This window comes from Coenobita brevimanus, chromosome 64 (assembly GCF_032717465.1).
Source record: "Coenobita brevimanus isolate Jiangsu-jjx chromosome 64, ASM3271746v2, whole genome shotgun sequence".
NCBI lineage: Eukaryota > Metazoa > Arthropoda > Malacostraca > Decapoda > Coenobitidae > Coenobita > Coenobita brevimanus.
Window position 1 is genome coordinate 23,366,613 of NC_137017.1, and position 22,918 is coordinate 23,389,530.

At 41.0% G+C, this 22,918-nt stretch overlaps 1 protein-coding gene across 1 annotated transcript in view; it reads right to left on the reverse strand.

Annotated features, from left to right (window-relative positions):
• Window positions 1-22,918, reverse strand: part of LOC145404706 (uncharacterized) — a 101,450-nt gene that overhangs the window by 53,126 nt on the left and 25,406 nt on the right. The window contains exon 2 of the mRNA XM_080276257.1: window positions 11,031-11,075. Within this exon, the coding sequence (XP_080132383.1) occupies window positions 11,031-11,075 (45 nt within the window). The remainder of the gene's footprint in view (window positions 1-11,030; window positions 11,076-22,918) is intronic.

Genomic DNA, 22,918 nt, shown 5'->3' on the forward strand with positions numbered 1-22,918 from the left:
GAGGGGGAAGCAGGGAAGGAAGAAATGAAGTAGAGAAAGAGGGATGGAGGAAGAAGGGGAGAAGGAGGAGGAGGAGGAGGCAGGGAAGGAAAGAAAGTAAACGGAGGAAAGGAGGCAAAGAGATGAGAGAGAGAGAGAGGGAGAGAGAGAGAGAGAGAGAGAACAAAGGAAGGTATTATGACAACACAAACACACATACACACACTTTCGCTCACTTTATCAACCTCTCTCTCTCTCTCTCTCTCTCTCTCATTCTTTTCATGCTAATCTTGCTGTTACCAAAAGATTTCATTATGTTCAAGGACAAAAATTTCTGTTTCTCATTAACTTTATTTCCACTCAGCATATAGGGAACCCACGAGTCAAGGCAAAATTTCTCTGTCTAATTTTGAGCAGAAACTTCTATATCAAAATTGGCTCTATTTTCAGCTGTCTCAGAGCTGGATTTACTGTTGCTTTGATGAAAGAAGATGGTGACTTTCATAATACACTATCAGGTCTATCTATCTACTGATCTATCTATCTTCTATCTGTCTATATGCCAATCTGTCTACCTGCCTACCTGTCTGCTTACCTCTATGCAAATTAACTCACACACTTTCACACAAATACACGTATAAGCCCAGGTTCACTTAAATGTGTACATCCACATACATCATACATATGCACATAAATAGGCCCACACAAGAACATACATACATACCTACACGCATTCTTACCTCTTATGTATCCCGCTCTCAGTGCAAGAGTTAACTGATACTTTCAATATTTCAATCTTTCATGTGTGCAACTGGTCACTGGAATAATCTATTGGTCTCTCTCTCTCTCTCTCTCTCTATGACCTCCAATCTTTTAAATGCCGTGTGTCCAGGCATATCGAAATGAGTCTCAATTTTGGCCATAGGGATTTAGTTCTTATATACACAAGCACGTCAACCACCGGCCCTGTCTATCTGTTTCTCACAAACGATTTTCGGTCGAGAAATGCATTGCTCCTGTAGTTTTCAGCAAATTAATGAAGCCACATCACACCACACTACACTACACCAGACCACCTTTTCACACCACATCACGCAACACCACCCTCCCACACCACATCACGCAACACCACCCTCCCACACCACATCACGCAACACCACCCTCCCACACCACACCACACTAGGGTCTCTGCATCACACCACACCACATCAAGAGAATTACCAAATGTCCCTGAAGCTTTCCCATTAAGTACGTTTATGCTCGTTCCTTGAAAAGGCAACTCTTATAGGTGTCTTGCCTTTGATTTTGTATTAAAAAAAAAAAAAAAATCGCATTCAGTGAACGCATCTGCCGACCCCCCTTTTTTTCTTATTATTATAATTATTATTTTTTATTTATGTTCTTTATTTACCATTCAGTACAAGCCCCATCACTCTGGGGAACGTTGTCCCTGAAGGCCAAGCAGGGATGGGTGCGTGAGAGCAAAGGGTTCCTTTGACACATATATGGCATAAAAGTTATAGAAGTAATTAGCATTACAAGCACAATAATGAACAAAGAGATACAAAGACATATACATGGTACAAAATTGTTGAAGTAATTATCATTACAAGTTTAGGAATGAGTAAAGGGATACTTTGACACACACATACTAACATACATATGCAAACATACATATACGCACATATTTATACATACATGCATATAATCACGCACATGTAGCCATAGACATACTGAATCTACAGGATGGGCACGCATGTATTAAGATATGGGTATGTGTACAGGCGTGCATACCGTACATATACAGTACATGTGCTACATGCACATATGTATGCATATATACATGTACAGGGAGACATATATTGTATATACACAAACAGTCTACATAGATACATATACAAAGCCACATACGCAGACAGATAGATAGACAGAAACGATACGCATTATAAAATTCTCTTGATTCAAAACCCCAGCACAAGGACAATACATGCACACGTACCTGATGTGTACGTGTGTGGACAAAACACACACACAGGCTTGCATACATACATATACATACATATATATATATATATATATATAGATAGATAGATAGATAGATAGATAGATAGATAGATAGATAGATATAGATATAGATATAGATAGATAGATAGATAGATAGATAGACAGATAGATAGATAGACATACTCGTATATATACACCAAATTGTTCCATCACTGTCCGGGCGCCAGGGCATTGCAATGAAAGGAAGTCGGGGTGAAGGGTGAGAATGTCTTCGAGTACATCAAGACGTGTGAAGCAGGAACACAAAGCAGAAAACAATAATCCAGGGGTCTGAAGGGGGCAATAGCTGGGCAATTAAAGAAACAACCACCTTCCCCGTTGCATCGGAAGAAAACTTACAATTGGCAAAATATAAGGAATAACCCCTATCTCTACTAAAGAGTGTTTCAGATGGTTTTGATCTTTCCTTTATGCTTTCGTCAATCTTCGTGAGGATACTTGCGTCTGTACATCCTTCCCACTCCACCGCTTCGTGACTAGCATCATAGTCTGGTGTTGATCTGCTGTTCCAACCCAGCTTTCAAAATGGCGAGGTTGCAGCATAAGCCAAATCGGATTAAAAAATTAGTAGTTATTTTGAACACGGATTACCATTTACAAAATGAGAGTCGCAAAAAAATAGCTGGGAATGAATAATAATCCGAAATACGAAAAACAGCTATGGATTACCAATGAATTTTCCTGGAATATCAAAACAAAAACTTACCTTCAAATAACAGAATGAATAAAAATAACATCAGAATACACTATAATCAATTACCCTCAAATCACCCGAATGACAATAGATATTTAATTACATTGGATTACATAAAAGTTCTTAGGAATACTATTAAATCAATTGTTTATAAATCCTGTGGTCTATGTTAAGAATACATATAAACTGCCTTCAACTATCTACTGTTTTAAATCACGGGTATCCCTTTGAACTTTAGGCCATTACCTTCCGATTACCAAGAATTACTTTAAATTGCCCTCTAGATTACAGGGATTGCCTTTAATTACTTGGATTACTCTCTCTCTCTCTCTCTCTTTGATTATGTGTTTCTGTATCAACGTCGGTCTCTTCCTCCGAATGTCTGTTTCTCTCTCTCTCTCTCTCTCTCTCTCTCTCTCTCTCTCTCTCTCTCTCTCTCTCTCTCTCTCACACACACACACACACACACACACACACACACACACGCACACCCTCCTCTTTGTCACTCATCTATACAAAAACAAGTCTAACACTCTTTTATTGTTCTTTGTCAACAATACTCTCTCTTTTTATTGTTCTTTGTCAACAATACTCTCTCTCTCTCTAATGAAGGTAGGGTTCCACTTACTGACTTACCCTTTAGATTTGCATAAAAGGTTAAATGCCTGTGCTATTCTATTTATCTATCCACTTGTCAGTCTATCTATCTATCTATCTATCAATCTATCTACCTGTCTATCTATCTATCTATCTGTCTGTCTGTCCTCGTACCTATCTCTCTAAGTCCGTCTGTCTTTCTGCCTTTGTCTAAATGTCTATCTATTTTTATGTCTATGTCTATCTATCTACGGTTTCCTCTAAGGGGACATGTGTATCTGTTACGTTTTTATCTATTTATCTATCTAATTGTCTGTATGTCTATCTGGTATCTATATCTTACCAACTGCCTCCCCGTCTATCTGGTCAAACTCTCTGTGTGTGTGTGTGTGTGTGTGTGTGTGTGTGTGTGTGTGTGTGTGTGTGTGTGTGTGTGTGTGTGTGTGTGTTTTATATAATGGACGATAACTACCTATGAGACAAAGAAAAGGATAGCAAAGGAGGAAGAAAGGAAGAGGGGAAGGAAGAGAAGGAGGTGGGAGGAAGAAGAATGAAAAAAACAGATGAATGATGAAAGAGGAGAGAGGGAGGGAGGAAAGGAAGGATTGAAGGACAGAAGGAAAGAAGGAAAAGGAGGAGGTGAGGGAGGGAGAGGAATAAGAGAATGGATTAATTAGTTAGCGACAGGGAGGGGAGAGAGGAAGGAAGGAAGGAAGGAAGGAAGGAAGGAAGGAAAGAAGGAAGGAAGGAAAGACAGAAAGATAATACAGAAAGAAACAAGGAAAAAAGGGAAAAGAGGGAAGAAGTATGTAAATCTATATATTAATTGAGACAACTTTATTAGAGAGAGAGAGAGAGAGAGAGAGAGAGAGAGGATAATTTAATTACTATTCTCTCTTAAAAAAAAAAACAAGGAAGGAGTGAAAGAAGTTAGGACAGGTAGGCTGCTAATGAGTGGGTGAAGGAAGGACGGTATATAGGATAATGAATAATAACTAGGTAGATAGGAATATAAATAGATACAGATAGATATTGTCTGGGAGGAATATTCTGATAGATAAAACAATCACTAGGTAAGTTACAGGAAAATAGCATTCACAGAGCATATACCTCCAAGAACGTACACAAGATTAAATGACTCGCTACTGTAATTCCTCTTTGCCACCAGACGAATACTTTTACGTTCTCACACCGTCCTGTAATTCTACGGTCTTGGGGTGCCCTGTTTCATTACCTCAGAGAACGCATACCTCTACCAACGCCAATATAATTTATGATTTATTCCTGCTTTCGGGTCGATTTCCCCTTCAAACTCTAATTAGGCAGAAAGACAGGTACGTAAATTAACAGGTAAGTAAATGGGTGGATGGGCAAACAGATTTATAGTGTGAGACAGACAGACGGACAGAGACAGACAGATAGATGGACAGACTGACAGACAAGTGGACAGCTAGATAGATGGATTGACAGATAGACAGAATAGAAAAAAGTTACCTTCCAACGTACATACATACCTACCCACCTACTCAAACTCCCATACTTCAAGCGAGGACTTTCACAGAGACAACCAAAATTTCTTACAAATAATACTAAACTTCATACCGCAAAAAGATTTAACGAAAACCTGTAGCATTTTTTTTTTTTTATTCAGTAACTCGATTTCGTCCGTTCGCGTCCGTTCTCGTCCGCAGCGCTGTGTTGAGAGAGTTGTTCCGTAAAGCCATAGATTGTCCGTGATTTGTATGGCCATTGTCACTTCAACTTTCACACTGCCTAACTCTCTCTCTCTCTCTCTCTCTCTCTCTCTCTCTCTCAGGACAGGAAACCTCTCTCATTTCCCGACTCACTCCCTCAACCACATTACAATAGTAAGGAAATGATCGCTTCTCCCTTTCCCCCCCCCTCCTCCGTCTCTCTCCTTCCATCCCCTTCCCTCTAGCTATCTCTCCTTCCATCCTCTTCCCTCTATCTACCTCTCCTTCCTTTTCTTCCTCCCTCCTCCTCCAAACCATCCTATCATTTCCAAACTTCCTTCTTTCCTCCCTCCCTTCTTCTCTCCTCCTTCACTTGCTCCCTTCCTCCTTCCCTTCCTTCTTCTATTCTCCTTCGCTTGCTCCTTCCCTCCTTCTCTCCTTCTTCACTTATTCCCTCTCTCCTTTCTCTTCCTTCCTACTTTTTTTCCTCCTGCATCCTTTTCTTTCCTCAATTCCTTCCTCCACCTTTCAATTTACTGCTGTTCCTTTCCTTCCCTTTCCTCCTCTCTACTTCCCTCCCTTCTCTCCACCTCCCGCTTCCTCCTCTACCTTCTCTCTCTCTCTCTCTCTCTCTCTCTCTCTCTCTCTCTCTCTCTCTCTCTCTCTCTCTCATTCTCCTTCCTACCTCACTGTCTTAATTTCCTTCCTCTCGCATCATCTAGTCATTCATATCTCCTTCCTCCTTCCCTCCATCATTTTTCCTTCTCCTTCTCTTCATATTCTTTCCTCCCTCCTTCCTTCTCTTCATCGCCCTCTCTCTCTCTCTCTCTCTCTCTCTCTCTCTCTCTCTCTCTCTCTCTCTCTCTCTCTCCCTCTAATCAGATTAAGTTCCAATTCTAAACACATCAAGCCACGATCAATGGATTTACTATACCCCGAGAGAGAGAGAGAGAGAGAGAGAGAGAGAGAGAGAGAGAGAGGGGAACATTTAGACAACTTAATAACATGGCAAGGTGTATGCATGTTTGTAGAGGAAGGAAGGATGGAAGGAAGAAGAGAAGGAAAGAAGGAAGGAAGAACGTAAGGAAGAAGGAAGGAAGAAAGAAAAGAAGGTACGAAAGGAGAGAGGAAGGCTGGGAGGAAGGGAGGGATGAAGGAAGGAAATGGGGAAGGAAAGGAAGCTCAAGGAAGGAAGGTAATTAACCAGGAAAATTACGTAGTTAGGTGGGGAATATGGGGGGAGAGGAGAAGAGAGCTAAGTAGGGGGAGAAGGAACAGGAGGGAAGAAAGAATAAAGGATGGGGATGGAAGGAAGGAAGGAAGTAGAGAATGAAGGAGTGTAAGTAGGTAGGTGTAGGTAGGTTGATAGGATAATGTATAAAGTAAGTAGATGGGTAGGTAGGTAGGTAGGTATGTGGATAATAAACGTGTTTGAATATACTCATACAACCCTTCAATAATAATAATAATAATAATAATAATAATTTCTTTAATATTATTTTAGTAATATTGATAATAATAATGAAGACAGGCCTCCAACAACTCTCTCTCTCTCTCTCTCTCTCTCTCTCTCTCTCCCTCTCTCAGTTTTCGGGCTTGGATAAATTGAAAAAAGTTATTTGCATATTTACGTGTCATTACTTGGTAGAAGGAAGGAAGGAAGGAAGAGAGGAAGGAAGGAAGAGAGGAAGGAAGGAAGTGACGAAGGAAGGAAGAGAGGACAGATAGAATGGAAGGAAGGAAGGAAAGACCAAAGGATGGATCGAATGGATGGATGGATGGATGAAAAGGAGGAAGGAAGGAAGGAAGGACGGAAGGGAGGGAGGGAAGCGGGAAAGTACGAAGCGGTGAAGGAACCAAAGGAAGGAAGGAAGGAAGAGAGGAAGAAAAGAAGAGAGGCTGGATGGAATGGATGGATGGATAGAGGAATGGGAGGAAGGAAGGAAGAGAGGATGGATGGAATTAATGGATGGATGGATGGATGGATGGATGGGTGAATGGAAGGAAGGAAAGGGGGGGAGAGGGAAAGTAGGAAGCAATGACGGAACCAAGGAAAGAAAGGACTGAAGGGAGGAAGGAAGGAAGGAAGGAAGGAGGAAGGAAGGAAGGGAGGAAGGAAGGAGGAACTGAAGGAAGGAAGAAATGAAGGAATGAAGGATGGGTGGAAGGGCAGCAGGAAAAAGGAAGGAAATACAGAAATTGAAGGAAGAAAAAAAATTATGAATGAAGGAAGGAAGGAGGGAAAGCAAGAAGCCCAGAAGGATGAAAGGAAGAACAGAAGGAAGGAAGGAAGGAAGGAAGGAAAACACGCAGCTTTGCATGTATTTGGTATGGACGGTGGGTATCAGTGTCCAAAAGGTAATATGTGAAGGTGTGCGATGCCGTCCGTTGCGCGGAGTACTGTTGAACCTCAGGGAACGGGGTCTATATTTTATGCCAGAGTCGGGTACACGACGAAAAGATATCAGACAGATAGATGTATAGATAGATAGATAGATAGAAAAGCAAACGTAAATTGATAAATGTAGATTCTCGCTCTCCCTCTCCCTCCCTCTCTCCCTCTCTCTCTCTCATAAAACTCAAACCAATAACGGTGAGGGAGGGAGGGAAGGAAGCAGAGAGAGAGAGAGAGAGAGAGAGAGAGAGAGAGGCTAAATTGGAAGACTGACGTTCAAAATGCCGTTCGATGTCCTTCCTTCCTTCCTTCTTTCTTTCCTTCCTTCCTGTACCTCCTTCATCCCTTCTTTCCTTCCTTCTTCCTCAGCTTTCTTTCCTTCCTCCATCATTCATATTTTCCATTTTCTTTCTTCCTTATTCCTTTGTCTTCCACTTTTATCTTTTCTTTTGTTCACTCGCTCTCCATCATTTCTTCTCTCCCTTTTCTCCACCCTTCCTTCCTTGCTTTGCTCCCTTTCTCCCTCTTTTCTTTCCAGCCCTGACTCTCTCCATCCATTCTTTCCTCGCATCCTCTCCTCGTCCTTTTAATCTTTCCTTCTTCCTTTTCTACATTTTAAACAGAAAACAAATACTTTCTTCTAAAATGACTGTTAAGAAATAGGACTGAAAAAATGTGTACAGATACGAGATGGAAAAAGGAGTGAAACAGGAGAGTATTCAGGATGGCAGTAGATTTGGAGACATATATCCATTCCCACATTGCACACTTTAGCCACATACTTGTAGCTGGTGGAATGGTACGGGTCTTCACATCTCCTCCCATCCTCAATGCTTTCTTGTTACTGTGCTTTCTTCGTCTCTTAACTCAGTACATTTGCTCAAGACCTGTGGTACGCCAGCAAGACTATAGCAATAATAATAACTAATAATAATAATGATAATAACAATAATAGTAATAACAATAATAATGATAATAATAATAATAATAATAATAATAATAAAAATAATAATAATCTTTTTAGCTTACCTTAGATGATAGTAAGTTTTAGTAACAATCTAAATCAGAGGCTTGGCGTAGCTTAGAGAGAGAGAGAGAGAGAGAGAGAGAGAAACTGAGACTAAGCGTTATAGAAAAATAAAAGTGGTGGTGAACGCTGGAGGATACCCAGTAAAATGAGAGAGAGAGAGAGAGAGAGAGAGAGAATGTCAATATACATCTCTCCCTCTCTGTCTGTCTGTCTGTCTGTCTGTCTGTCTCTCTCTCTCTCTATTTAATTTCGTTGTGTATTATCATCCTTACTACCCCAAACCTCTCTCTCTCTCTCTCTCTCTCTCTCTCTCTCTCTCCAAGGTGAAATACAAGGACAGGAAAAATTATATATGTAAATGCAATATTGAAATACGAGTTAATTGTTTATTTCCATATTGAAGTTTTTTTTTTTCTCTCAATTTAATTTCAAGGCTTCCATGCGTTTAATCTTGTTATTCTCTCTCTCTCTCTCTCTCTCTCTCTCTCTCTCTCTCTCTCTCTCCCTCTCTCAGCCCATAACCTTGCTACTTCTAAAATAATACGGAGAGAGAGAGAGAGAGACTAAGAACGTTGCAATAATATAGCTATTCGATATCCAAATCTTTGCATAGAAATGGCGCAGTGTGTGTGTGTGTGTGTGTGTGTGTGTGTGTGTGTGTGTGTGTGTGTGTGTGTGTGTGTGTGTGTGTGTGTGTGTGTGTGTGTGTGTGTGTGTGTGTGTGTGTGTGTGTGTGTGTGTGTGTGTGAAAGATATATAAGTATGACGGACAAAAAAATTCATTAAAAAAAGTAGATAAACGAATACAGACATACAGACAGACTGACGGTAGACGGGTAGCTAATAGAAATACAGACAGAGAGACAGACAGAGACAGACGGATCTGATAAATAGACCGAAAGGCATAGATAATTTAATATAAGTAGATAAATATATTTAGGATGACTGACTAACATACAGACAGACGCAGTAAATAATGATAAACGGGGAATGGTGGATATCTTTACTGTACAGAGAAAGAAACAGACGTAAAGAAAGCAGGTGAAGGAAAGTAGAAACGATACAGTGAAAGATTTATTTACACAGAGATTGGAACGTAAGCACATACAGTAGCTTAACAGACGCATTTCCGAGCGATTGTTAAAAATAGGTACCTTGATTTGCGTGTGGTTAAAGAGATATAAGAAGATAAAGATGTTCATTGAGAGATACGTGGAGATAACAGTGCATGACGGTACAAACGTTCTCGCTGGACACGAAAAGATGTGACAGGAATCTATGGTGTAATACAAACCCGTATATTTGATCTACGGACCCATACATTAGACTTTACCCTGCCAAATTCACCTTCCATCACCTGCTCTCAAAGTCGATTTACTTCACGTTTATCTGGCCCTTCATCCCTCCATCATTTTGGGGGTGACCTTGCCCTGTGACACTGACCTTTGGGCCTGTTGTTCCGAACATTAAATCTCTTCATCTCCGCTGACCCTCATCCTTCCACCGAGTTTGTTACCACCCGCCTAGCTAGACGATAATGTAGTCGCCTGCGTCTGTCTGTGCATCTATGTGTCTGTCTGTTGCCAAAATATCACAAAATCAAGTGGCAAATTGAATCCAAACTTTGCAGGCAGTATCCCTGGATATCTGGCTTGTTGGTTAATAATTCTGGCAAAGCTGCGATGATATGCCTCCGATTGCCAGAGGATAACAAGTGTAGTTTATTTTATTTTATTTATTTATTATTGTAAGACAGGAACGTAACGAGACACTGAAACGCGGCGGGCGAGATCCTAAGACTTTTCCTCGTTTATTATTATTATTTTTTTTTTTCCCGATTGCAAGAGGATTACTGACCTAAATTTATAGTGATGGCGGCCGATATGTGTTCGTGAGAGAGTGTTTTGGAATTATTTAAAGTGAATCTAATGTGTGTGCATAACAAAGACAACCATTTAACCTTGCCTTGTGGCTTTGACTATTTTCAAAACCGATCCCTTAATTCATGCCCTACCCTGAATCCTTACACGAAAATTTGGTTTAAAGGTCGTATTCTACATCATACAGGAGGCCTCGAAGCGCCTTTTCTTAAGCGATTTATTTTTCACATTGCACTTAAAGTCTCCTCTGTGCAGTCTACATAGTTGGCTGACGTTCAACTTTTTCACCCAGTTTGGTTAAAATCGGATAAAAACGGTCTGGTGCATCCTTTTCACACACACACACACACACACACACACACACACACACACACACACACACACACACACACACCGGGCAAAACATTCCACATTCCACGATAAGCACGCGCGGGTGAACATAGATGGATAGATTTTGAAGATTGAGACCCACATAGATAGAAAGGAACATTATGATAGGATACACATAGATAGATATAGATAGACTACGATGCGCATAGATAGATAGAAAGGCGTACATTGAAAGATATAGATATAGATAAATAGGGATAAAGATGCACAGAGAAACACACAGATAAAACGATAGATAGGTAGATAGATAGATAGACAGAAACTGATTGGTTGATTGGTAGATCGATAAACAGATAGATAAACGTACCTTGATTGTGCATAGAGGCCTGTTTCACACCATCTTCGGAGCCTCCTGCAAACACAAAAAAAACAGGTAAACAGCCCGGAAGTAAACACATAAATGTGACCAGGTAAACCCATAGAAGTAAACAGGTATGCAATAAATAAACACTGCATATACCTGGCCCACAGATGTATATACTTACAAATTTAAACATACATAAGTAGGTGTGCAATGGTAAATATATCCCTATGTATATCTAAATCTATTTACCACTCCACCTGTCTATCTATTTATCTGCCTTCCTATCTATCTGTCTATCTATCTATAAATATATCCTATGTATTCTAAATCTATTTACCACTCTCTCTCTCTCTCTCTCTACGGAGCCTCTGTGGTACAGTGGTAGAGTGTGCGTTTTCGTACATGGGAGAAGGAGGGTTCGCGCCCCGCCAGGGTAATAAACTTTGGGAGCGTTCTTCCGGCCACGTACTGCTTCGGCGGACATAAGGGGTGCTGTGGTTGAACCAGTGTCGCTTACTACAAAAGTATGCTTGCACCCAGTCCGCTTGCGCGGGCCGATTACACTTGCTTCACAGACTACACACACATCCAAAGCCACTCCAACACAACAATTACTCTTACAAGCACTTCTCACCCTACATACAATCTCTACTAGACAGCCTAAGCCACTTGGTAGAGATACATTGGCTGTATCGTCACCACTTCGGTCGGGATAGGTCGGTCCTGCAGTGGATACTCAAACGGCTGATGATGATGATGATGAGACAAGGAGGGAAGTAGGAAGAAAAAGGGAGGAATAGAAAATTATCTTTCATCTCTCTCTCTCTCTCTCTCTCTCTCTCTCTCTCTCTCTCTCTCTCTCATTCTCTCTGTCTCTGTCTGTCTGTCTGTCTGTCTGTCTGTCTCTCTCTCTCTCTCTCTCTCTCTCTCTCTCTCTCTCTCTCTCTCTCAGCTGTCAGATCATGTTTCCTGATATAATTACTTATTAATAGGAAAGGTTTGGCAGTCGGGGAAAGGGAGAGAGAGAGAGAGAGAGAGAGAGAGAGAGAGAGAGAGAGAGACGGTGGGGGGGGCAATAACTTATCTATACAGGAAAACAGGAAAAGGGAGGAAATCTCTAACTCACAGCACGATTCGCACACTTTCTCACTATTTCTTACTCTCTTAGCTTCCTCAAGTACGCATTGCTATCTAGGCTTATTCACTTTTAACCTCTCTCTCTCTCTCTCTCTCTCTCTCTCCCTTTCTCTCTCTCTCTCTCTCTCTCTCTCTCTCCCGTAATAATATCGCCAATTAACACATATTTTCAGCCCTATAACACTTCCTTACTGTTAGTGTTATTTTTATTATTATAGCTTTCGTGTGTGTGTGTGTGTGTGTGTGTGTGTGTGTGTGTGTGTGTGTGTGTGTGTGTGTGTGTGTGTGTGTGTGTGTGTGTTTTATATTAGCTTGTACGAGTTGGTATGTTTATGTGTGTATGCATGTATTTCTTGGCCTGGGTTTGTATACATATGTAGCCTAAGTATGTCGAGTGTGTGTGTGTGTGTGTGTGTGTGTGTGTGTGTGTGTGTGTGTGTGTGTGTGTGTGTGTGTGTGTGTGTGAGAGAGAGAGAGAGAGAGAGAGAGAGAGAGAGAGAGAGAGAGAGAGATGAACTAGTACACACAGAGATAAAAGGTTCAATTGGATTAACGTAAACATAAACTGAAAAAGATAAACACAAACAGACTGATAAAGACAGAAAAAAAAGACAGACAGAAATTTTAACTTTCGAGACAATTTTATTTTCATTCCTGCGCTCTCTCTGTCTTTCTCTCTCTCTCTCTCTCTCTCTCTCTCTCTCTCTCTCTCTCTCTCTCTCTCTCTCTCTCTCTCTCTCTCTCTCTCTCTCTCTGTCTCTCTTAATAGCCTGTTAATTACATAGGACCCTAGTGCTGTAAGACTTAATGAGAGAGAGAGAGAGAGAGAGAGAAGATTGGTGGAAAGATGGAGGGCAATAAGTAAACAAACAAACAAACGAATAAGGAAAAGAAGGAAAGAAGGAAAAGTGAAGAAATTTAGATGGGGAAAAAGGAAGTAGGGAGAGAGGAAAAGCAAAGGAGGAAAGGAAAGCAGGAAAGGAAGAGGAAGAAGAAATATGGAAAGGAATTATGTGAAGAATGATGAAGTGAAGGAGACGGAAGGAAGGAAGGAAGGAAGGAAGGAAGGATGAGTAATGATAAACGGTTGGAAAGAATGAAGGAAATGTGAGATGAAGAAAGGAAATTAAAGAAATATAAAAAGGGAAGTGAAAGAAAGGAAGGAGGAAAGAAGGAAGGAAGGAAGGAAGAAAAGAAGGAAGAAGGAAGGAAGGATGGAAAAAAGGAAAATAGGAAGGAAAGATGGAAGAAAAGAAGGAAAGAAAGAAGGAAGAAAGGAAGGAAGGAAGTAAAGAACGAAGCAAGAGAGAAGGAAAGCACTGCCGTTTGGACGGTGGAAGTGTAAATGTCAAAAGAGCTCTCTCTCTCTCTCTCTCTCTCTCTCTCTCTCTCTCTCTCTCTCGCTCTCTCTCTCTCTCCCTCTCCCACACACACACATATACAGTATATATACAACCATCCCTTTGAACTAGGATCTCACACACACACACACACACACACACACACACACACACACACACACACACACACACACATATATATATATATATATATATATATATATATATATATATATATATATATATATATATATATATATATATATATATATATATATACAACAATTCTGAGAAAGGTTCACACACACACACACACACACACACACATATATATATATATATATATATATATATATATATATATATATATATATATATATATATATATATATATATATATATATATACAACCACTTTGAGCAAGGTTTACACACACACACACTTTCATCTCAGGGCGTATACATAAGCACAGAAGTTTCAGTGAGAGAGAGAGAGAGAGAGAGAGAGAGAGAGAGAGAGAGAGAGAGAGAGAGAGAGACCCTTCAGTACGGTAATGTTAGTCTCCCATGCCTACCGGGTCCACACATTTAGCTTTGGACAGACATTTGCCACTGGAGGGGTTATGGGGTTGAAGTAAAATCGTCTTGTGGCAGCGTAAATACACCGAAAAAGGACATTCTCGTAGGGAAAGGGCTAAATAAGAGTTGGTCTGCAGTTCCAACGGAGGCTGGTTCGAATCCCGGCTGGGGCATAGAATAGTTTAAGGGTTTGAATTGCGTTATTGCAGACTCTACTGATCTATCATATGACCCGTCGACATACCGTAAAAACACCCCGTTAATACCAATACCCTGGTCCTATGTGAGACAGCAACAGCATCTATTCAGTATGGACGGTGGACATTAGCGCCGAACTGGTGACATCCCGCAAAACCACCCCTGCTAATACTAATAACCACTCCTGTATGAGACAGCCCTGACATGTATTTATTACGGACGGTGGGTGTTAGCGCCTAAGTGACGACATTAGCAAGTAAAGTACGTAGGAATACTGCTGGGCCTTAGGGAACGGGATGTTGAGCCTATGGCCAGAATGAGACAGATAAATGAAATAAGAACGTGTGAAAATTGAACCGTCATTGAGTTAGAGGGTGTGAGAAAATAAGCACTGAGGATGAGAAATTGAAAAGTGAGTGAGAAAAAAGAAACAGGGGAAGAAATATCCACTGAATTACTACCCTCCTACGATGCATAGGGGCCCGAGGCTAGGCTAAAGTACATTTAAGGGCAAACGACCAGCCATCTACCCTTTGTGGCATTACACGACCCAAAAAACAAAAAATCAAACCATTGCAAGGCTGTCACTCCGACCGGCGCATCCTAACCACTACACCACCAGGCAAGAATAGTGAGAGGAACTGAGAGATAATAAAGTAGGGGTGAGATAGTGAATGAAAATAGGCAAAAGGGAATATTGAATGTAAAAAAGATATAGACTGAGAGTTAGGAAATGTGTGTGTGAACGTGAGACAGGCAGACAGTGAGAATGTAAGTGACAGTGTGAATGTGAAAAAGTCAGACAGCCACTCACTTATGCAGCAGTGTGACGATACAAAGGCCATTTTTTAAGGAGTTTAAAGTTCGTGGATGAAGAGTAAGAGAAGGAAAGGAGTGAAGGAGGGAAGGAAGTAAGGAAGGAATGAGGATGGATGGAAGAGATGTCGGTAGGTGGATAGGTAAGATGAAATGAAAGATAGAAGATGGAAAGGAGAGAGGGGAGGAAGGAGAGAAGGAAGGAAGGAAGGAGGGAAGGAAAGAAGGAAGGAAGGAAGAATGGATCGTAGAAAGAAACTAGTAGGTGGGTAAGCAGAAAGAAATGGAAGATAGATGGTAGGAAGGAAGGAGGGAGGGAGGGATGAAGGGAAGGAAGGGGAAAAGAAGCATGGAGGTAAGGAAGGAAAGCGGGAAGGGTAAATAAAAAGCGATGATACTGTAGGTAGTCATAAGGGAAGGAAGGAAGGATGGATGGATAGAAGGAAGGAAGGATGGATGGTTGAATACAGAGAAGGATGGAAGGAAAGATGGATGCAAGGAATGAAGGAACGAGGTATGGATCAACAGATAGAAGAATCTGAATGAATGAATTAAGAAGGAAAAGATGGAGGGAAGGAAAGAAGGAAGAGAAGGAAGGCTTGATGAATGGAAGGATAGAAGACAAAAAGGATGAATGGATGGATGAATTAAGAATGAAGGGAGAAATGCATGAATGAAAGAAAGATGGAAGAGTTGGATGAATGAAGGAGGGATGGAAAGGTGGGAGGGATGATTGAAAGGAAAGGAAGGGAAATCAAAGAGAGGAACTAGTTGAGAGAGAGATAGAGAGATAGATAGATAGATAGATAGAGAGAGAGAGAGAGAGAGAGAGAGAGAGAGAGAGACTACACCAGCTGTACTGAGAAATGAGCCTTTTAAATCAAGTTGAGGATTCTCTCTCTCTCTCTCTCTCTCTCTCTCTCTCTCTCTCTCTCTCTCTCTCTCTAATGTAGCATGGGGATGTGTTCATGCAACGATGAGTTAATGAATGAATGACGTGATGAAGCAGGAAGGAGGAAGGGAAGGAATTAGGGAGAAAAACAAGGCAGAAGAGAAGGAAAATTAAGATGAATGAGTTGAAAAGAAGAAAGGAAAAAGGGAGAGAGGGAGGGAGCGAGGAAGGAAGGAAGGAAAGAATGGAGAGAGGGAGGGAGCGAAGGAAGGAAGGAAACACATGAAGCATAAAGGAAAGCAAACAGTAACATCTCACGGAAATTTTATAAGAATGAAGTGAAAAACATATTCCGTGCCAATACACCCTGCAAAGTAAATCACATATAAGCCGGTATTCTTAAGGAAGCTCCCTAACGCCTTTTCCTCGGCGGTTTATTTTTGGATACGGCTGGTTAACATCAAATTGTATGCTATTTATTCTGAGTCTGGTGGGTATTGGAGTGATTGAAATAACGTAGAAAAGGACAGAGGTAGGAAGGAAGAAGGGAGGGAGGAAATGTAATGCGAAATGAAGGAAGCAGGAAAACAAAAGGAACAGGAAACATGGGAGCAGAAAAAGATTAGAAGAATATGGAAAGAGAGAGAGAGAGAGAGAGAGAGAGAGAGAGAGAGAGAGAGAGAGAGAGAGAGAGGCTGGGAGGGGAAGATAAGGACGTACTTTTTGTGTTCAAAAACCTTTGTACAATTTTTGAGAGAGAGAGAGAGAGAGAGAGAGAGAGAGAGAGAGAGAGAGAGAGAGAGAGAGAGACTGTGGTAAAAAAATAAAAACTATCAAGTCATAACTCCCCACTAATACTCGTATCATCGTTCCAGTCCAGAGTAAAACTGGCTTCACCTTTATACAGAATGGATGGTGGATATTGGTGCCCAAATGGTGACAGGCAAAAGTGTGCTCCATGGAGGAGGACAACAGGGCCTCAGGGAACGGACCACCATGTCTATACTCAAAATAGGACAAGTAAACCATTTTTTTTCTCATTAAATTAGTTCTCACCTTTAAAATACAGGAGCTCTCTCTCTCTCTCTCTCTCTACCTGTCTATCTATCTATCTATCCATCCATCCATCTATCTATCTATCTATCTATTTATCTCTATCTTTCTGTCTATTTATCTTTTACAGTATAATTGACTTTGCTATCCGTCGTAATGTATTCTCTGCCTCTTCGGAAATTCCCTAACACCTCTTTCTTAGCGATTTATTTTTCATTACATCCTTGCATTCTATTATGTGTAATTTATATCGTCTTAATATAACACTATTTATCTATCTATTTTCCTATCGTCTTAATATACCATGCAAGGGAATGATGAGGTGTGATGGATAGACTAAATCGCTAAGGAAGAGGAAACACGAATCCTCCTATGCTGTTTGGTTTCGATCCTAAATCCGAATCATCCACCCTTCCACCCCTCATCCATCCCATCCTCATCCATCCCCTATCCATCCATTCCCAGACATCCCTCATCCATCCATCCATCCATCCCTAGACATCCTTCATCCATCCATCCATCCCCAGACATCCCTCATCCATCCACCTCAGGCATCCCCCATCTATCCACTCTTCCATCCTCATCCATCCAGTTCCCAGACATCCCTCAACCATCCGCCCTTCCATACAGCCCCCATCCATTCCTCACCCATCTAGTTCCTATCCATCCCTCATCCATCCGATCCCCAACCATCCATCATCCATTTCACCCATCCATCCCTCATCCATCCGATCCCCAACCATCCATCATCCATTTCACCCATCCATCCCTCAACCATCCAGTCCCTATCCATCCCCCATCCATCCAATCCTCAGATATCCCTATTACATCACCGACTTCGAAAAAAAAAAAAAGTGGGAAACTTAAGTAAACTGAAAATTTTGCAGTCCGCTAAAGGCCTTAATTCAATAACCAAACATTTATTTCTTTATTGCATCGTTAACGCCAGGAAATAATGATAGTAAAAAAATGTTTAATCCAGGAATCTATCTATCTATCTATCTATCCGTCTATCCATCAATCAATAATCTACTTTAATTTAAGCACCAAGTCTCCGTTTTCCATTCTGCCGTCAACTTTCACGGAAACTTCAAAATAAGGCATAAGCTGAATAATTTGAACATTTTGCCACCTAACCAACCTACCATTTCACCATTAAGTACCCAATCTATCCTTTCCTTCCGTCTATTCACCTTCATCTAACCTATATGGATCCACGTCCCCTATTACACCATTAAATCATTAGAAAACTTGAATCTGTTAACGTATAAGCAAAACAATTCCCGCTTGCATCATTCAAACAGACTTATCAATTTATCACTGAGTATCCCATCCATCAATCACTCCACTAACCATCTATCCACCTGAGACCCCTCCCCATGCACCACCTCCTTCCATTACGTCGTTAGCTTCCGCGAAAGAGCCAGATTAACACGGATAAAAGTAAAATAAACAGGGGGGCAAATTCAAATCGATGGCCATATTGGATGCAAGGACACAAAGGCGGCTTGTGATTGGCTGGTCCCGAGTGTAAACATGACAAAAGAGTTTCGTATCTTTGCTGGTGTAAGAGACTTCGTAGGGATTCTTATGGAGCTGTTTATTTTACTTACGACATTTTATTATTCTCCTATACGCTATTTATATTGTTTTTAATATCGACCATTTTCCATGACTATTAGAAAAGACGATATGAAGTTGATTTACGTAAGTGAGATACGAGGCTACGAAGCGAGTTATTTTGTTACAGATTATTTTTATCTTGTCCGTTACTTATATCTTTTTTATATATTTTTTTATCTTTTTATTCCTTTTTACATCATTTTCTCTTTATCTGTTTAACATTTTTTATATTTTTGTTTTATATATATATATATATATATATATATATATATATATATATATATATATATATATTATATATATATATATATTATTCGACAGAGGTTGCATAAATAACAGAGAAAAAAATAAACATCCGCATGTACAATTAAACTATGCCTGTTCTACTCTCTCTCTCTCTCTCTCTCTCTCTGTTTATTGCTGAGCTGTAACAAGCAATCAACCCTAGAATAGGATGCTAGTCATGAAGAAGTGCTATGGAAAGGAAATAGGGTACTGCCTTTTTCTCTCATTGAGCTACGTGAAATAAACTGCAAAAGGATGAAAATTTATCCCAAGTTAAGATAAAGGAAAATAGTAACGAAGAAGTGCTAAAAGGCGTCCTAAGCTGAGGCAGTGTTCTGGTTCATTTAGAAAGCACCATAACAGCTCTTTCTCAATTATTTACGATGCATATTACACCTTATTATAAATTTCTGTTTTATCTACGTACATTATATCGAAGCAAGATAGTTTCCGTACATGACATACAGGAATATAGGAAACTAAGGAGGCAAGATTCACAAATGCACTTGTGATTGTTTTCCTGGGGTAGCTGTGATTTGTTTTCCCAGTAAGGACAGAGGAAGGAGAACACGGAACCTTCCATGTCTCGAGTTCTTCCTAGGGTAAGAAATTCAGGTTAGGGAAGGAAACTCATCATAGGATTATTCATTTTCGCAGGAGGGACAATGAAAGGATGATGCCGAATTTCCCATGACTCTGCCTCTTCCTGCAAAAAGAAATATGAGTTACGACAGGAGAATCCCACCCCGAATACACAAATACACTGGTGAGGTAGAGGTGCCGACAAGACTACGGCCCAAGGGTGGTATTTTCCAGCATATTTACGATCGATTCCCTGTCGTAACTTGGCTTTGTTTTCGCAGGAGGGTTGCGGAGAGGAAAGACCAGAATTTCCTGGCATTTTTTGTTCTCCTTTCCAAAACAAATCGGAGTTATAAGCGGAAAATTAAAATCGACCGCCATATTGGAAGTGCGGACACAAAGGAGGCCTGTGATTGGCTGGCGGTGAGTGTAAACAATGTAAGGAGGCCTGTGATTGGCTGGCGGCAAATGTATACAATGTAAGGAGGCCTGTGATTGGCTGGCGGCGAATGTATACAATGTAAGGAGGCCTGTGATTGGCTGGCGGCGAGTGTATACAATGTAAGGAAGCTATTCATTGGCTGCCTTGGTGTGTGTGTGTGTGTGTGTGTGTGTGTGTGTGTGTGTGTGTGTGTGTGTGTGTCGATAAATACAGATTCGATGGGCGTTTTCTGCTCGTTTGCGTCTTGAATGGCTTTGATACGCAAAGATAGTAGAAACGCATACCTCAGACGATACTGTACAGGGTAGTCCATATATAAGGCTCCTCTTCCACTCCAATACGTGATTCATCAGGTGTTGTGGGGACGGCTGTAAGTGTTATTAACGTTTATCCTGCGTTATTTATCTACATTCTGCTCTCCCTGCCACACCCACGCCCACACCAGCAGAGTGAGCCGTTCCCGCAACACAAAAGATACTGCCAGGTGAGTTTGCGATATTTATACAGGGCTTTTGTTCTATGGAGGGCACCTGTAATCAAATGCATGGATTTTTTGTATTTGTTTTTCCGTCCTATATTCCTAAAAAAAACAATCCCAAATCCCCACTCACATTTGTTAGTGGCCAGGTGTGGTCAGTTAAAGGGGTCCATATAACTAGTAACCAAGGAGACTCATTTCTGCCTCAACCAAGAATCATCGAATTGCACACAACTTCTTCTTGGGATTCACACTGCGGGAGTCGCCCAGTTCCACCAGGTGAAGACAGACAAACTACTGTATACTAACAATATATTTACAATCGATTCTCTGTCGTACCTTTTCTTCCTTTTCCTTTTTTTTTTTTTTTTTTTAAGGGGAGAAAAGGAAGGGAGAGGGCCAAGATCCGCATTCTGGTGGGCTGACGAAGTTCCCTAGCACCTATTCCTTAGCGATTTACTTCTGGATGCGACTCGTTAATATCAATCTGTTTGCTATTTATGGTGAGTATGGTGGTATTTGAATGAATTAGATGACACAGAAGAGGAGAAAACTAAGACCAAAATAAATCGCTAAGGAAAAGGTGTTTGGGAGCTTTCGTAACCGACGAGAATGCGGACCCACGTCTTCCCATAACCCCTGTCCTTCCTATTGAAAAAAAATAAAAATAAAAACAGCTGCGAGAAAAATTATTGTAAGTTATATTTACTTAACGCAGGATGAACAAGGAACGGAGAGGGAATACTAATCCTATGTACTTCCTGTAGAAAAAAAATCCCAACCCTAATATTCTGTCATTTCCACGTGTTATACTCTCTTCACCTTAACTTGGCCAAGATTTTCCTTTTGCGGCTTTATTTCACGTAGCTCAGTGGCAGAAAAAGACATTGCTACGGCTGCACATCATTTCCACGGCACTTCTTCGTGACTAGCATTACAGCCTAGTGTCAATCTATTGTTAGTACTTAGCATTCAAGATGGAGGGGGAAGATTTCTCTCTCTCTCTCTCTCTCTCTCTCTCTCTCTCCTAATCCTAATGGTGAGAAAGTGGAGTTTGCGAGTGTTTAGATTCGCGTAACTACTCCCAATTTCGTGAATTACAGCTATCTCGAAAATAGATCAAAAGTTTACCAAGGAGAAATGGAGAGAGAGAGAGAGAGAGAGAGAGAGAGAGAGAGAGAGAGAGAGAGAGAGAGAGAGAGAGAGAGGGGAGGGAATAATGGAGTAGTGAAAGTGGAGAGTGGAAGGAAAGGAGATTTTAAAAACACATGTATAAACAAGGGAAGAATGAGCGAAGGAAGGATGGGAGGATGGAAGGAAGGAAGGAAGGATTGAAGAACAGACTGACGGATGGAAAGAGAGAGAGAGAGAGAGAGAGAGAGAGAGAGAGGAGGGGGGACGAAGGCTCATGTATACGTCATTTATAATTTAGTTCTGCATGTGCCTGTCTCTCTTTCCTCTCTTTAGTTTCTCTCTTTCTCACTCTCTCTCATGCTATGCCAATTCTTTCTTTTTTCCTTTTTCATACTTTATTATTTCCTTCATCCTTCCTTCCTTCCTTTCTTCCATTCTTGATTCCTCTCTCTCCTTCCTTCCCCTTACCGTCCTTCCATCCATTCATCCATCCATTTAATTCATCCTTTCATCCATTCATCTATCTCCTTCCTCCTTCTCTCCATCCTTCCTCCCCTCCTTCCTTCCTTCCTTCCCTCTTTGCTTCCGTCCTTCCTTCCTTCCTTCCATCTTGCATTCCTTCATTCGTTCATCCTTTCATAATCCTCTTTCTTCCCTTCTTCCCTACCTTCCCTCCTACCTTTTCTCTCCTTTCGATCCCTTCTTTTTCTCTCTCTCTCTCTCTCTCTCTCTCTCTCTCTCTCTCTCTCTCGCTTTTATCTTGATTGAAAAAATGGAAGGGAGGCTCATCAGTACTTTGATAGGCTATAGAGGGAGGAAGGGAGGGAGGGAGAAGAGGAAGAAAGGGAGGGAGGGAGAAAGAGAGAGGAGCAGGAAAAGAGGAAGGAAGAGAGGGAGTGAGAGAGAGGAGGGAAGAAAACAGGAAGGAGGAGAAGGAGAGAGAGAAAGAGTAGGAGAAATGGAAAGAAGGGAGGTTGGGGGGAGGGAGGGTGAGAGGGGAACAGGAAGAGAGGAAGGAAGGGAGGGAGAGAGAGAGAGGAAGAGGGAAAGTGGAATGGAGGGAGGGAGGGAGAAAGAGAGGGAAACAGGGAGGATGGAGAAAAGGGAATGATTAGGATGGAAGGGTGAATAGAAGGATTGAAAGAAAGGGAGGAATAGACGGAATTAAAGCCAGAGAGATAGCTAAGTAGACAGACAAACAGACAGCTTGACAGACAGACAGATAGACAGATAATTGGGTAGCTTGATAGATAGATAGATAGAAATAGATAGAGATAGGGATATATGGCAAGAGACAATTCAAAAGAGAGAGAGAGAGAGAGAGAGAGAGAGA